The sequence below is a fragment of the Buceros rhinoceros genome, unplaced genomic scaffold, assembly GCF_000710305.1.
Source record: "Buceros rhinoceros silvestris isolate BGI_N320 unplaced genomic scaffold, ASM71030v1 scaffold20518, whole genome shotgun sequence".
Classification (NCBI taxonomy): domain Eukaryota; kingdom Metazoa; phylum Chordata; class Aves; order Bucerotiformes; family Bucerotidae; genus Buceros; species Buceros rhinoceros.
The window spans coordinates 7,945-22,730 of NW_010426574.1; the positions used below are offsets into that span (position 1 = coordinate 7,945).

At 40.7% G+C, this 14,786-nt stretch overlaps 1 protein-coding gene across 1 annotated transcript in view; it reads left to right on the top strand.

The window, feature by feature from the left end:
- LOC104498218 (myotubularin-related protein 1-like) overlaps positions 1-14,224 on the top strand; it is a 20,929-nt gene extending 6,705 nt beyond the window's left edge. Inside the window, exons 4-5 of the mRNA XM_010141572.1 lie at positions 770-946; positions 13,724-14,224. Of these exons, the coding sequence (XP_010139874.1) occupies positions 770-946; positions 13,724-13,888 (342 nt within the window). The 3' untranslated portion in view covers positions 13,889-14,224. The remainder of the gene's footprint in view (positions 1-769; positions 947-13,723) is intronic.
- The last annotated feature ends 562 nt before the right edge of the window (positions 14,225-14,786 follow it).

Here is a 14,786-nt window from a genome sequence, read left to right on the forward strand (position 1 = left end):
GTAGGGAAAAAGTTGCATGTAAATACCACAAGATGGAGCTGAATAACATGTTCTCAGCAAACGCATGGTTTCCAGGCAGTTTGCTTTCCTAAATGAATAGTCAGATGTAATTCTCAATAAAGAAATGCAATTTAAGACCCCGCGGTAGTAGAACACATGCTTTACAGCACTGAAGGAGTGTAAAATTGCGAGATCAATCTGATGAAAGTTCAGATTTTCAATTTTTGATCTAACCGTGATTATGCTGATTACATTTAGAATAATACAACTTTCAGAAGTGCAAAGAAAGATAAAATAGGCATTTAAAAGCATAATAACAATTGTTAGGAGCAAATAAAGGGAGTGGGAGAATTGAATAATTGTTTTTCACAGATGCTGTTTTGGATCTTCCAAATTGTGTATCTGATTTTCTTGTCAAAGTTAATGTAACTTTTTTTTTTTTACCTGGTCAGTGTGTAACCGTATGTTTAAGTAGCTGTAAACATCGCTGTAAATTGCAAGCAATACAGCTTTCTTTTGCTCAACTATACCTTAGTGTCTCTGAAAATAATATTCCTGAATCTCCTTTCTCAGCCTTCGACCAGAACAAGTGTTCAAAGGTTTTGCTAAAGTTTTAGGGCAGTTTGACAATCAGCTACTGGAAGTGTTCTCAGAGTGCTTGCCATTTTCTAGTAGATAAGGTAAATTTCACAGACAAAATTCCTGATACGTAGATATTAACCTCATATTTTGAAGTTTTGAAATCCACATCATTTTTGTTTTCAATCAGGAGGTAAGCACAAAGACTGTGTCGCTGTGGTCCTGTATAAACAGCCAGTTAGAGGAGTTCACAAATCCTTTCTACGTGAACTATGAGAACCACGTCCTGTATCCTGTCGCCAGTCTGAACCATTTGGAACTATGGGTGAGCTACTACGTCAGGTGGAATCCAAGGATGCGGCCTCAGGTATGAGCTTTCACATGACTTTTTATGTTTTAGTGAAGAGCACAGAGCTTAAAAAAAAAATGCTGGTTTTGATAGTGTGGAATGCAGCATTGAATGTTAAAGGTGTTCATCTGCTGCATGTATTTCAGCTGATGGGGAAAAAAGTGATTTTCTCAAAGAAGATGTTGGGTGTGTTCAAACTTGGTGAAATGATACTTTATTAAAGTCATCAGTAGAAAGGGAGTTACAGTATCACTTTATTGGCTTGTGAGAGTAACAGCTAAATGGGTTTTGTTGTCAGAAGATTACTTTTATAACACTTCTATAATACCCTGTAACACTTTTTAATAGTTTCGTTGCCTTAACCTTCTTATAGGGTTTAGTGTACTTTAATCATGTTTTACCAACAATGATATAAAATATAGCAGCAGTTTCTGAAAGAATTGGACTAAGTACTGACTCATGTTGTAGGCTCTCTAAACTTGGCATCACGTAGATGCTTGTTTTCAATTGACCTTTATGGTTTTCAAGCTGGCATGCTAAAGATTAAAGACTCCCTGTAAATGCTGCTTGATTCATCCAGTATTTGTTCTTGTAAGTAATGTCTGCTATTCGGATAAATCTCTAGATCTCGTTAGACCACTACTCCATATGCTCTCATGCTTACAAGTCTGAAGAACATTCAGTTTGTGTCACAGCCATAATATATGTGAGGGTGCTACACCACGTCTTTATTAAGATAACATTCCAAGGTACCCCCAAGCATATTATGATAAATTACTTGTATTAAGTGACTGCTGCTTTCATCTTCTGGCAGTTAGAATGAGACGTGAGTTTCAAATTTATTAGACACCCACAAGTCAGAGACTGTTGTAAAAGATGGCATTCCGAGGTGAATTTCAAGGACAGCTCACTGATAGAGGTCCAGGCGTCTAAGGAACACCTTTAAAGCTCCTGGAAAAGTCTGGTTCGCCTGCTTTCTCTTTGAGATGTTTCCTCTGAGCTGCTCTGTTTCCCTTGTTCTATTTTTGGTTGATGTAGTCCAGTGACTGTTAGGTACCTGTGAGGTATTAGCATGTGTTAAAACTTGAAAGGTGGTGTATTTTAATCTTCATGTTTTTAAAGTAAAACTGTCAACTGCTTTTTAGCAGTTTCCCTTGGCCTGTTGGATGAAAAACATTTGCGTACTTTATGCATGTGTTAGCATAACTGGCCTGCAAGAGTGTCCGTTCATTACTTGCATTTAACCGAGATCTGCCGGCCCTCGACGTGAGCAGGCTTTGTAGGCACATGTGAAAGCTAGTCCCTGTCCAAAAGAGATGAAGGTTGGGAAGAGATGACACGAGGAGAAGATATCGGAACTATCATGTACTTGGTGACAAGCTCTGCTTGCTGCCTCTGCTGGAGGGAGCTCTGCCCACTTCTGCTGGAGAGCGCTCTGCAGGCACTCCAGTGAGTGGGAGCCATTCTTCTTCACTTGTCTTTGAGAACAGGGCCCTCAAACCAGCAGGCTGAAGGTAACAAAATTTGGTGATCCTGTACCTTCTGACACCTTCTTTTCTTGAAGAAGTAATAAAACTCTCAACTTCCTAGTTCTGCCACATTAGCTTTGTCTTGTGAAGAAACACCCTGCCTTTCCTCTTGTCTCTGGCCTGAATTTCTGTGGTACTTATGACGAGAATTTGGAGGTATTTTACATCTATTTAGATAAATTTGCTGCAGAAATTACAAATTTTTGTTGCAGAACTCAATTCTCCAGCCTAATTGAAATTGCAAACTCATGCAAAGAAGTCAAGATCCAGTCTTTGTAACCACTGTGTACTCAGTTTGCTTTCTTCTGTATTTGCATTGTCTGGTTTCACAGCCTGTGAGCCAATTCAGTGTTCAGTGACAGAAAAAAATGACCATTGTGATGTCCAGCAGGTCTTCACTTTTCAGTGAAAAAATGTCTTAATTAGTGGATTTCTTAAAAGAATGGGCATCTCTGCCTACTGATAAAAGGTGGTTTTGTTGAATACCTTCTAATGTGTTTCTTCTGTTTTTCAACTGGAGTAAGAGAAAATGAAATACTTCACGTGAATGAAGTGCTCTCTGGTGAATAGCAGTTCAAGGCAACCTCACGTGCTGTTTTATCAGCTGCAAAAACATCTTCAGGAGACTAGAAAATGTTTGTTGTTTTCTAGGAGCTCACCAGAAAGGAGAAATGCCTCATAGCTGAATTTAAGGAAAGATTAATAACAGTCCTTTAATATAAATCAGAATGGGTGTTCTATACCCATTTTCAACCAACTTTGTATTATGGGAGAGGAAACTCACAAGATCAGAGGGGCAGGTTTTGGTTTGAGGCAGTATTTATAGGTTTTCTAATTTCAGCTTAGTCAGTGAGGCTTGAATTTTTAAATGGACTGAAAAGTTAATCATTGCACACCTTTGGCTTTTCTATTGGAAATGAGCATACGTCACCTTTAATTTCTTTAATTTGAAAATTACTGAATGCTAGCTAGATATAACCATTTATTTTTGCATTGTTGTACTATGGCTTCGATTATCGGTGTCTCATCAGACCTTCAGCAGTGCAGTAAGTTCTGAGCATATTCTTCATTGCACAGGACATGTGAAATTTAGTGTTATTCCTATGTTCTGTAAAGAAAAGATTGCTTTTTGTCTTCCATTCTATTTAAGTTCTGTGGAAGAGTGAATTGGTGTTTGTCCTGGTTTGAGTTAGAACAGAACGGATTCTGTTCACTGATTTCACTTCTCAGCTCAGTCTCTCCCAAGTCACTGCGCTGTCTGAAGGTAACGGCATGTTTCTGCAGACAGTGTCTGCTCCAGCAGTGACAGCGCTTGGTGTTTACAGTCACTACCAGGGGCTGGGATGCAGAAAGGCTCTTGCTTATACTGCTCCTGTGCAGACCAAGGTCACTGCTAAATCCTGTGTGCCACGTTGGGGTGCAGTAAGTGAGAGGCTGCACCTGCAGGGAGGAGCTGACAGGACAGGTGACCCTAAACTGACCAACAAGGTGTTCCTTGCCGTCATATTTAGTGTAAAGCTGGGGGATCACAGGATCGAGCTTGCTTCTTCAATGACTAGTGTCCAAGAAGGACTCTCCTCTTATTCTCTTCCTATTCCCCTTTGAGGAGGGAGGAGCAGGTAATAGAGAACGTCTGTCATTTGCCTAGTGGCTGGCCCAGCCCTAACCCTTGACAGTGTTTTTGATGGTGTTTATTTGCGTCAAAAGCTCTGTTTTATTATTAGGGCTGTATTGCAGTAGGTCCTGTGCTGTTCGGTGACATGCAGCCTCCTTCCGTAAGGTTCAAAACTCGAGTGTCTGAGAAGTGAACAAGGTGGAAAATTCTAGGTTAAATATGGACATCTCTTGTAGATTCCCTTTTCGCTAAACTGTGCTTCAACAAGGTCATTCTAGTTCTTAAGTGAAATAAAATGTTTCTTGGTTTCAGTTTGGAGGTGTTACATCATTATTGACTTCTTGTCCCAAGAAAATTAGATAGATTTTGGTCCTACCTTATTTGACTTCATTGACTGAGAAGATTGTTTTCTCAGATTTGCCCTTTCCTAAGGTTGGAGAAATGTGCATTTGTATGTGACATGTGGGAGATAAGGATACGGAGGTGTGTGGTCTGTGGGTTTCTGCTACTGGACTTACAGATGATGAGATAAGATAGTATGATGGTTTTGAATTTTTTTTGGTCAATACCATATATTTCTCTTTCCTTTTCTATCATTCAGACCTCATCTTTACACTGGTTTGAGGAGTTCTGGCTGCCAGGTGTCAGTTAGTTGTCTGGAAGGTGGGGAGAACCCGACAAATGATGTTGCTGGATATGTCTTCGGCAGGGGCAGTTTTTGAACTGATACACTCTTACTATTCACTTATGCAGAGCCCGAGTAAGAATCCTGGTCCTTTCAATTCACGCTGTGTCTTGCTATGTGAGAAACAAGGAAAAGAATGTATTTTAGTCACAAAATTTGCATAATCTGTTAGGATTATTTAGGTGGTTTTATGCCTTCTGACAAATGACACTTTAACCCTTGGAGTACTGGGCTTAGACTTGTGTTGGTTTAATTACTGAATTTTTAAAATTTTTCTGTGCCTGCTAATTTTTCTTCAAGCTAAGTTTTGGAAATCTGGCTGCTGTGCTAGAGAGAATATCACAGGAATCCCTGTAAGCTTTTCAGATTCGTTCTTTTTTTTGTGTGTGTGGACTTTCATCCAGAATACAAGGCCAACACTATCTGTAACCTAGAAATTCAGTTCAGCTACTGGAATGGGATCATCTGCTAAAGGCAGTTTTTTGAGCTTCCATGAAAAGCCAGGAAAAGTCTGCTTGTAGGTTAACAGCTGACTTAAATAAAAGGAAGGGACAAGTGGGAATTAATAACTGTTCAATATATACAGAAATGACCAGAAAGCGTATAGATAGGTTGCAGTGCTGCTTTTTTGTGTTTGTGTCATGTATAGAATTGCAGAAGGATTTGGTGTGTTGAACAATTGAGTGATTAGATGTCAGCTGAACTTCACTGTCAACAAACACAAAACATTGCATATTTGAAAGAACTATTAAGATCCTAAGTGCCACTGGAAAAATGGTTACGAATAAACTGGAAAACTTAGTGGGATGCTCTATCTTGCGCATAACAGGATACGATTTACTGTCTGGCACGTGGGGTGTTCATGTTATTTATACCTGTCTCCAGTCGTGTTGCCTAGCATTTTCCTCTCTGAGCATATTGACATTGGTTGTAACATTTTCAAAGTTCCCGCATTTGATTTCACACCATTTTGTGACAGGACAAAGCCATCGTATGGCTGAGGAAATGCTTGGCATTGCTGGACAGTGATCTGTGGTCTCTAGTCCATCTTCTTCCATGAAAGAATGAGGCAGGAGATGTCAGGAGAAGGTATCGCCTTGCGGGTTAGATAGCCAAGGAGATTTCACCCTTGCATTTACCACAGAGTTTCTTGTGTGCGACAATGCAAGTTTCTTACAGTACCTGATAGTTTCTATCTGGGTGTCTAAGGGAAGATTTCCAGAGTTTCCTTTACTGCAGGTAGCTTACATCTGCAGCTAGAACTCTCAGCATTCAATTGATACGGAATAAAATATAGACAAACTGCTTATCCTGTGTGCTGAAAGAATCTGTAGTTAGTTATGAAAAAACAAAAATATTGATACGGTGTAATGAGCACAGCTTCAGAACATGCACAGAAAGAGAGAAACTACTGGACGAATGATCTTCATTTGGGGGAGTTTCTAACGTATTTTGAAGAGCAGGCACTCAAAACATGGCTCCAATCTATCAAATATCCAAATCTAAATGGGCTGTAGGTTTTAACGAGCAATGACATCAGCTTGTGGCGTGGACAGTTTCCTGACTCTGGAAGTCTGTCCAGTTGTTCTGGTTCCCACATGGTAGTATTCATAATTTCTGTTTGCTAGTCATTGCTCTTGCAGAAGGCAAATTGCAGAAGGATTTTGCTTGGTTTCCCAGGAGCATACCTCTACAGTAGTGTGGAAGTATTGACTGTTATTGAAAACTGCTGTTTCCATCATTTGAGATTGCCTTTTTCTGTGAATATACTGTTAACTAGGTTTTAAAAGAAGTCTGTCAGAGTTCCAGCTCTTCATGAAGAGGAACAAAAAACCTCAAGTGAAAGATATTGTTGTCTTTCCAGTGCACAGAGGAGGTTTTTGAAAAACCGACAGTCTTAAGTCAAGCAGTGAATTTAAAATAACCATTTTCCTCCGCAGCCTTTCTTCCCTGTTGCTAAAATAGATAAAGTATACTTGCTGGAGAAGACAAAGTGCATTCACTGTTGAACTATTTTCATGTGAATGACTGTCCTTGAGCTAGTACAGTAATACACAGTAGATACCCATCCAATTAAGACTTGGCGGTACTAAAAGTGAGTAGCTATTATAATTTCTTTTATACCTTTTCTTGTGTTGACAAATTTTGCTATCCAAAGCACTCCAGGATCCTGAAGGATTACTTGGAAATGAAAACCTGAAAATCAATACTGAAAGTGAACTGTAGTAATTCTGTGAAGAGGAAGGTTTGAATTTTTTAGGCAATGAAGCTGTCTTATGCCTAGATAGGTTTTATGTGTGTTGTAGTATGGATATTGTATAACATAATCGTAGTTTCTGTGTGGGTATAATTAAAAAGAAACAACTTAGACTTTCTTTAAGTCCGCACCTGGCAGGAATAGTTTATTATAACTGTGAAGTGCATGTTCTGAGAGTTACAGTACACCAGGGTTCCGCTTCCAATGTACGTGTGAGTAATTCATTTTAAAAAATAGTATTTTAAGCAATAAAGAATGTTTCTTCAGCAAAGTTCTAAGTATTTTTCAGCTCATCCTAAGCAGTAGGAACCTTATCTTTAAAGTGTAGGAGAACAGTCTGCTTTTGAATGAAATAGGCAGCAAAGCAAACTAATCAGGAAGATAAAACCCCACCCATTTTAACTGGCTAATTTGCAGGAACCTACAGTTGGTTCTTTTTGAGTGAAGACATTGCTTAGCTCACTCAATTTTGCAGCATTTTTGCTGTTTCTCACGGGTTGGGGGTGGGGTTTCAAATACTACAAGTGTCACTGGCAGTGGGAGAATCTTACCAAGCCTTGCAGGGGAAAGAGACTGTCCACACCAGAGAGAAGGAACTCTGAGAGACAGCACCTGGCAATGTCGTGGGTAAGGGAGGCAAGGGAGAAGCAGCAAGTAGCAGGGAAGAAGTGCAAGAGTAGAAGGTGAATAAGTTGTATACAGAGCGACATCAGGTCCTGAGCTTAATCGTAGCTTGATTAAACTTAAAAATGGGCAAAAATGCGAATTGTTAGAAAGCTAGAGAAGCCTGAGAACTTTGTTACATAGAGTCTTCCTGATGAGTTGAATTTATTATAGTTATTTATTTACAAAAGAGTAGTTCCTTGATAATGAGAGAGGGGTAATGGACTAAAAGTACAGATTTGAATAGGATGGGACTGCAAAACTCGTTGAGAGCTTAAAACCAAACAAAAAGATGTAGAGTCGTGGACAGCTGGGACAAGTCTAGAAAGCTGATACTTAGTGCTGAGGGTGTTGCTCAGGACAGGTAAGAGGAGAAGGGACCCAGGGTTTGGGTAAGTGGCTGGAAAAAATTGGTTATGACTTAGGGAGGGGACCAACATGCAATCTCAGTCATATTCTTCTCAGTTCTGGGTCAATATTACAGCAGCAATTAAAAAAAACAAACAAACCAAAAAACAACAAAACCCCAGAACAACAGAAACACCGAAAATCTTCTTGAAGTGTTGCAGTTAAATTATTCTCCAGCTTTTACAGGGCCAGCTTTTTGGTTAACACAAGGAGCAAGCACTTCCCAAGGATCCAGGTGCTTTATTCCCACTACTTAGTGCTACTTCTAGTAGTTTTTTAGTAATTTTTATGTAATTGGAGAAATCTGATATTATTTCTTACAAGTAGTCAAATGACAGAATTTTTTGGTGAAGTGAACCCACCAAAATCTGTTAAAATGTAGTACATTGGCCTTTATGTCTCTATTTTTTGCTGAAATATTTTGTTAAATAGCGGAAATGAAATGTACTGGTTTTCAGCACATTGAGCTACTAGCTTCAGTAACAGATGAAAAACATCCTGAAGACCTAATGAGCAACGGCCCAGGCAGTTTTCTAGCCTGACAAAGCCACGCGTGCGCTGCTGGGTTTCGTTTCATGAGTAGGCTGCTCTGTTGCCCTTGGAGTACGTCTTTGCTCTCCCCTGGAGTGGGGACAGGAAGGAAGGGGACCTGGCTGTAGTGGCCAGGTGTTGCCTAGCAGCATTCCTCTGGCAACACACTGGGAGGCTGGTGTCCCGAGGAAGAGGATGCACACTCCTCTGAAAATCTGGTAGTGATACAGCGGAGCAATAATTAACTTGAATGCGACTGGGTGGTGGGTCCAGAGTCATCTCTTGAGCTTCCTCTCCTAGTTTGAGAGGCAGGATGAGAGGGTAGCAAACAGTGCATCTGCTGTTAGACTCCTAGCAAATTCATCTCAGTCAAATCAATTACATGATTTCTTAACAAGACTGTAATAAAAGCTTGCCGTGGAGACACTACTTGTGCCTTGCAAGTATACTCTGCTGGGGTGAAGGTAGTAGTAGAATCTTAGAATGAACGAGCTTCTCCACTCTTCTTGTTCCTTACAGAATCTGACTCTTCCACTGCCTTGTATTCTAAGCAGCGGCAAAATAAGGGAGAACCTCGCTCACAGCAAGCCATTACAGGTGGTAGCGTGAAGGCTGTAGCACCCGTTTCCCTCTGAAGAAGGCTTTGTTTGAGGGAAAAATCGCAGGCTGAAGTGTAGCAATGAGAAGCGACAAAATGGAGATAGTTACCTGTAAGAATTTGGACAGGATGGTGGGAGGAAACACTGGCAGCAACAGGTCTGCCTGGGAATAAGTCTAGAAGTGTGGAAGTGAACTAAACTTCTTACTATTATAATGGTTTTATGACAGAATTCATTTGAAGATGCTTTGTCATCTTACTCTTCCTCTTTCTTCCAAGATGGAAGGAGACTTCCAGAAAGCCGCACACTTCCAGTTCTATTTGGTTCTCTTAACGGTTTAATTAAAAGTAAAATACACATGACTTGAGGTTGAAGCTTTCTTTTGAGCATTTTCCTCCCTTTTCCCCTCTAGCACCATTGTCTTATCTTTTCATTCTTTCACATTGGAATTCGCTGTTTTTTTCTGAAAAGGGAGGTTGCAGTAGCAGAATTGAAGACATTTGGGAGAAAACACAGCTCCTCATGCCAGGTGGCTTTTCAGATCTTTTTATAAGAACTTTGATACTATTATATCTCTCAGCTGCCTATACCCCCTTTTTGTTACCCCACAAATATGTAATTCTGACATGGACCTTTACCACTAATAAATCAGTTCCTGTCAGCTGCTGCAAGATACTCTGAAAGTGCTACAGCTTTCCCTGGACTGTATTTGACTTGTTATTTCATGTAATTACAGTATGTATCAGAAGTTTAGTGTGTGAAATCTCTTGGAATTTTGTCTACATCAGTGTGCATCTGCATGGTGCTGTGTTAAATGACAAGCAACAAGAATCTTTTCCTGGGAAAGACTTGGTGTTAGAAAACCATTCGTGTTTACACTGCCATCTGAAACGGCTTGATGGTATTTATGTAAACTGTCTTGCAGTGTTTGCCTCTAACATGTACTTATTAAAAGATGGCCAAGGTGACCCACCCTTTTTTTATCTATTGTAAGACCCTGCTCTGCCTTGCTTACAGCTTTGATGGACCCTAATACTTTGTATCGAGTCACCACATATGTGTGTCTGACTGAGTAGTTCTGTAAAACTTCATCCAAGAAGGCTCAGTTGCTTCTGAGAATATGACTAAGGAAAGTGCTTTCCCGTATGAAAATACTGGTACTGTAGACATCTGTTTTGGGGGTCGAGGGGCTGTATTTCCATAAATATTCCATCTCCAAGGTCGATACGAGATTTTAGTAAGAGAGATTATGTTTCAGAAATGTGCCTGCTCGTATCCTGGAAGAAATTCATCCAGTTTGGAGGTCTGAGGCTGGAACAATCCCAGTGAATTCTCAAGGATGGAGAATAAATGAGAATAAAAGGACCGAGAGATGGGTTTGATACAGAATCTGCAAAAGAGTTGTGACTAACTGGAAATAGGAGCTAGGAGTGCATAATGTTGTAGGTGTTGGAGGTCTTTGCTTTCTGTTCAGTCCATGGAATACAATCTGGGAAAGCAGGCTGGAGAGGGCATGACTGCAGGCAAAGGAAGAATTAATTGTCCTGTGGGTGAGGGAGCAGGATGCTGCTCTGGAGAAAGGAAGTTTCTCCCTGCCTTTGCCACAGGATTCGCCTGTTGTAAAGGAGTTCACCTGGAGCAGAGTGGTCACTGTGCGTGTGCTCCTTATTTACAGGGTGTCCTGCTTGATAGGTCAATCGCAGAATTCCTGAGTTCTGTATTAAACCAATTTGAGATACAAAGTAGGCAAGATGAGGAGGTGCTTGCTTCAGATCCTTGTCTGTAAAAGCAGAGTGTTAGTACTCCCATGCCTCATTAGGGCGCTGCAGAAATGAATTTGTTTCTTGACATGAGATGAAAGTACAGGAAAGGAAACTTAAGCATTTCAAGTTCAGAAGAATAAATAAAGCGTGGGGTCAGACACTGCAAAGAAAACCGAATATTGAATAACTGCTCGCTAATTGAGTAGCATCAAACTGTGCACTGAATAAATGAGGAATACAAGGGGGGAGCTAGTATTTTAATGTTTACTTAACCAACGATTTTATGCAGATGTACAGGAAGGCTGAATTGAGTTTGGAGAAGTAACCTTCATTCTGACACCTAATTTTTTGAGAGCATAATTCTGCAATCTTAATGTTGAAGAGTTTTTTGTGTGACTTGAATATACACGGACTTCTTAAATGTCATTATTGTTATTTAGCTAATCTATTTAAAAGCAGCCTGTCCTTTGAGATGGGCGTGTGTGGAGAACAGCACTTGCGTCAATGTTTGAGCAAGTGTCTTGTTGAATTAGGTTCCGAGGGAATGCGGAGGAAGGATCGAGACCTGCAGCCACGCTTTTCCTCCTTGAAGCACTTTACACAGTGTGCCAAGTTCTGCAGTGGCTTTTGTGTAGTGTTTCCTGAATGGGTTTGTAGTAGGTTCCCCAAAAGCTAATTGTATGGAGCATCTTTTTATGAGTGTTTGAGCTTTGTGCAGTGGAACCTGTTGCCTAACGTCTAAGAAATTGGCCTGTTCTGCTGAATCATGATGAAGTGGTGCAGAAACCAGGTGTACAAATGTCCTGTGACCCAGGGCTGGCGTGACTAACGATACCAATGGTAAATTGCTCCGTTACAGACCACAGTGTTCTAGGAAAATGGCTTCATAAAGAGGAAATCTTGAGGTGGGAGTGTATGAGGAAGGGATCTTTTACTTGAGGAAAGAAAAGGAAAAAAATCAGGGGGTGTTCATTTCAGAAAGTCATGATCTTCTCTGAAATTTGGATTTTCCGTAGTGTGTATTACAGCGTATTGGACAACCTTCATCACCAGGCTCAGTTTTGCTGGGTTTTTTGGGGTTTAGGTGTATATATTTCCTCTAGCCCCCCCTCAGAAAAATTCTGAGGTTGGCTTTCTGGGGGGTGTGCATTGTGTTTGGTGGTGAAGGAGCCTGCTGTCTGTAGGCATATGGCCTCACTTGCTAAAGAGTTCGTATGGTGGGTGCAGGAGAAGATTGCAAGAAGAGAAGGAATTAATGGCATAGTGAAGGCGGGACTCCAGGGTCATTGGGAGCTTTGTGGTGTGCAGCATGCTCCTCTGAAGACTCAGGAAGTAACTTTAAATCACCGTAGGTGACACGCTGGGTGAATCGAGGACTCCCAGGGCACTGGGAGCAGCACTTTGTGAATACACTGAAGTTTCTGTTCATGGGTTAAGCCACAAACAAGAAAAAAGTATATGGCCAAAAAAATTATGACCTAAACCAGACTGTTTGATACTATTTTATTCTTTTAAGTTAGAACTCAAGTTAGAAATGAAATGGTATTTTCCTGTGTCAGCAGCATGAGTGTTAGGTTTTGAAAGTATCAAAATCAAATGCATGGATTTTTGTCGTACTTTCTTTAAAAAGGTAGAATTCATGAAAGTGTAAATTGTGACTCAGTTGTGTGTTGATGGCAAGAAGAGAAAAAACTCTTTCTGGATTTGACTATCTTCTTCAGACAGCATCATGTCAGAATTCCATGCTCATGTGTACATCCCAGCCCTGGGATGACCCTGAAGCAGTAGGAAGTGATCGTGGGTGAATGCAGTTCCCCGGACCTGGCATTCCAGAAGCCCAGGGTATAAATTACAACGTCTAGCAGTCCATAGGTTTCCCATTGCTCCATTTCCCCATGATTGTCTCACCAGCCCAATTAAATTCTTTTCCCATCTTGCTCTTTCCAAAACCTGTAAATGATTAGAGATTATACAGGATAAAATAAAGTAAAAGCAATTTACAGTCAAACTTTCTTGGCCTTTCTGAGGCATTTGGAAGAAGGGGAGGTCTCTCTCTGCTTGTCTGAGAGAGCAGATCCAGCTGCAAAAACGAGCGTGGCTTGCATCTGCCTTCAGCCATGATGTAGTTGCAAGTTCCAGATGGGTGTGAAGAATGCCTAGAACTCTGCAGAGTGGTGCACCTCGGGTGTTTTTGGGGTGCTTAGAGAGACAGAAGCCAAATGAAAGGTTTATTGCAGTGTGATTCCAGGAGGTCCACCACAAGCACAATTCACTTGGCTGCTGCACTTTTCTCACTGACTGGCTGGAAGGGGTCAGGCTCTTGGAAAGATGCCTGGATAGAAGAGTAACAAGATGCTCCGTATGGAGCCAGCTTTGCGAACTCTGCTCTCTGAGCATAGTAAGTTCTGTCCCAACAGGCAGGGGCAATAGTTCTCAGGAAAGGCATTTTCAGTTCAGCTGAAAGTGGTGTTGAGAAGGGATAGGGGTATGTTTGTTGCAGTATGTTTGGTATCCCATCAAGACCATTTGCAAAGTCTTGAGTAGGTTTCCTGCCAGCTGTGCTGTTTGAAAGGGACAGTTCGCTGAAATGTAAACTTCAAATGACTAAAGAAATGCTTTCCGTAAATAGCCACATACTGAAATTCATAAGCGTTGGATTCTATTACTGAAGGAAACAATGGAAGCATTGCTTGAGGAAGTAACTCACTATGAGAGTCAAAGTAAGCCTCTTTCTTTACCTGGCAGGTGCCAATCCATCAAAATCTTAAAGAGCTCCTTGCCATCCGGACGGAGCTTCAGAAGAAGGTTGAAGATTTGCAGCGGGAAGCTGCTACACGATCCATTTCTTCCTCCTCTGATAGAGGCTCATCTCCTTCCCACTCAGCCACGCCGGTGCACACCTCTGTGTGATGTGTAACAAAAGCCACGGGGAAAATTGTGCGTCAGGTAATACAGAGAGGAGGGTGACATGCTTTTCCCATTACAAAAGGATTGTGAGTGACTTGTAATTGCTATGATCTACATGCCTTACTCTGTGTCTGATATTATCATGATGAGGCCAAAAAGAGCTTCAATAGATGTGATGTATTTTCCTGTTGGCAGTTCCCACATGTGTTGTGACAGCTCTAGCTAAATCACCAATTGTGAAATTAAACTTTGTTTTGAGCAACTAACAATTTAACCATCCTGAAAAGGAATCCATCTGCCAAGCAGACAGAAAAATGCCTCTCGCTCTGCCTGAGGTACCACGCCTGGTTGAGAGAATCAGATGATGAAATGCCACGTGATCCTTACACAGAACACAGAACGTTTTTCTGAATGGGAGCTCCTTATTTCACTCAATGATTTTTTTTTCTTTTTTTTTTTTTTTTTTTTGCTAGAGCAATTTTTCTTTTTAGGTAATTAATGCACTTGGAAATGTATTTTAAAATAAATATTTTCCAGTGTAGTTGGTTTTACATTTCCACAAAATATGCCATTAAAAGTGGATGAAGTTAAGCTGGATTTATCAAGTACACCACACTGACTTGTATGATGTAATATATTTGGTAAAGCATGTATTTTAGGTTTTTTAATGCCTTTTGTACAAGTTGAAATAAAGTCTTTTGACTGTTTAGTATATTGTTCAGTTTCAGCCTCCTGAGCGAGGGGTAAACTTGTTCCTGTCAAGGTCTTGTACAAAGTAAAAGCTTGTTTTCTAGCAAATGGTGAGGTTTGGGGTTGGAGTGACACCCAGCAGTGTAAATTGTATAGTCTGTATAGCTCCAGTTTGAGCCTGTTGTAAGTGTACACACAAAACGCAAAGCTG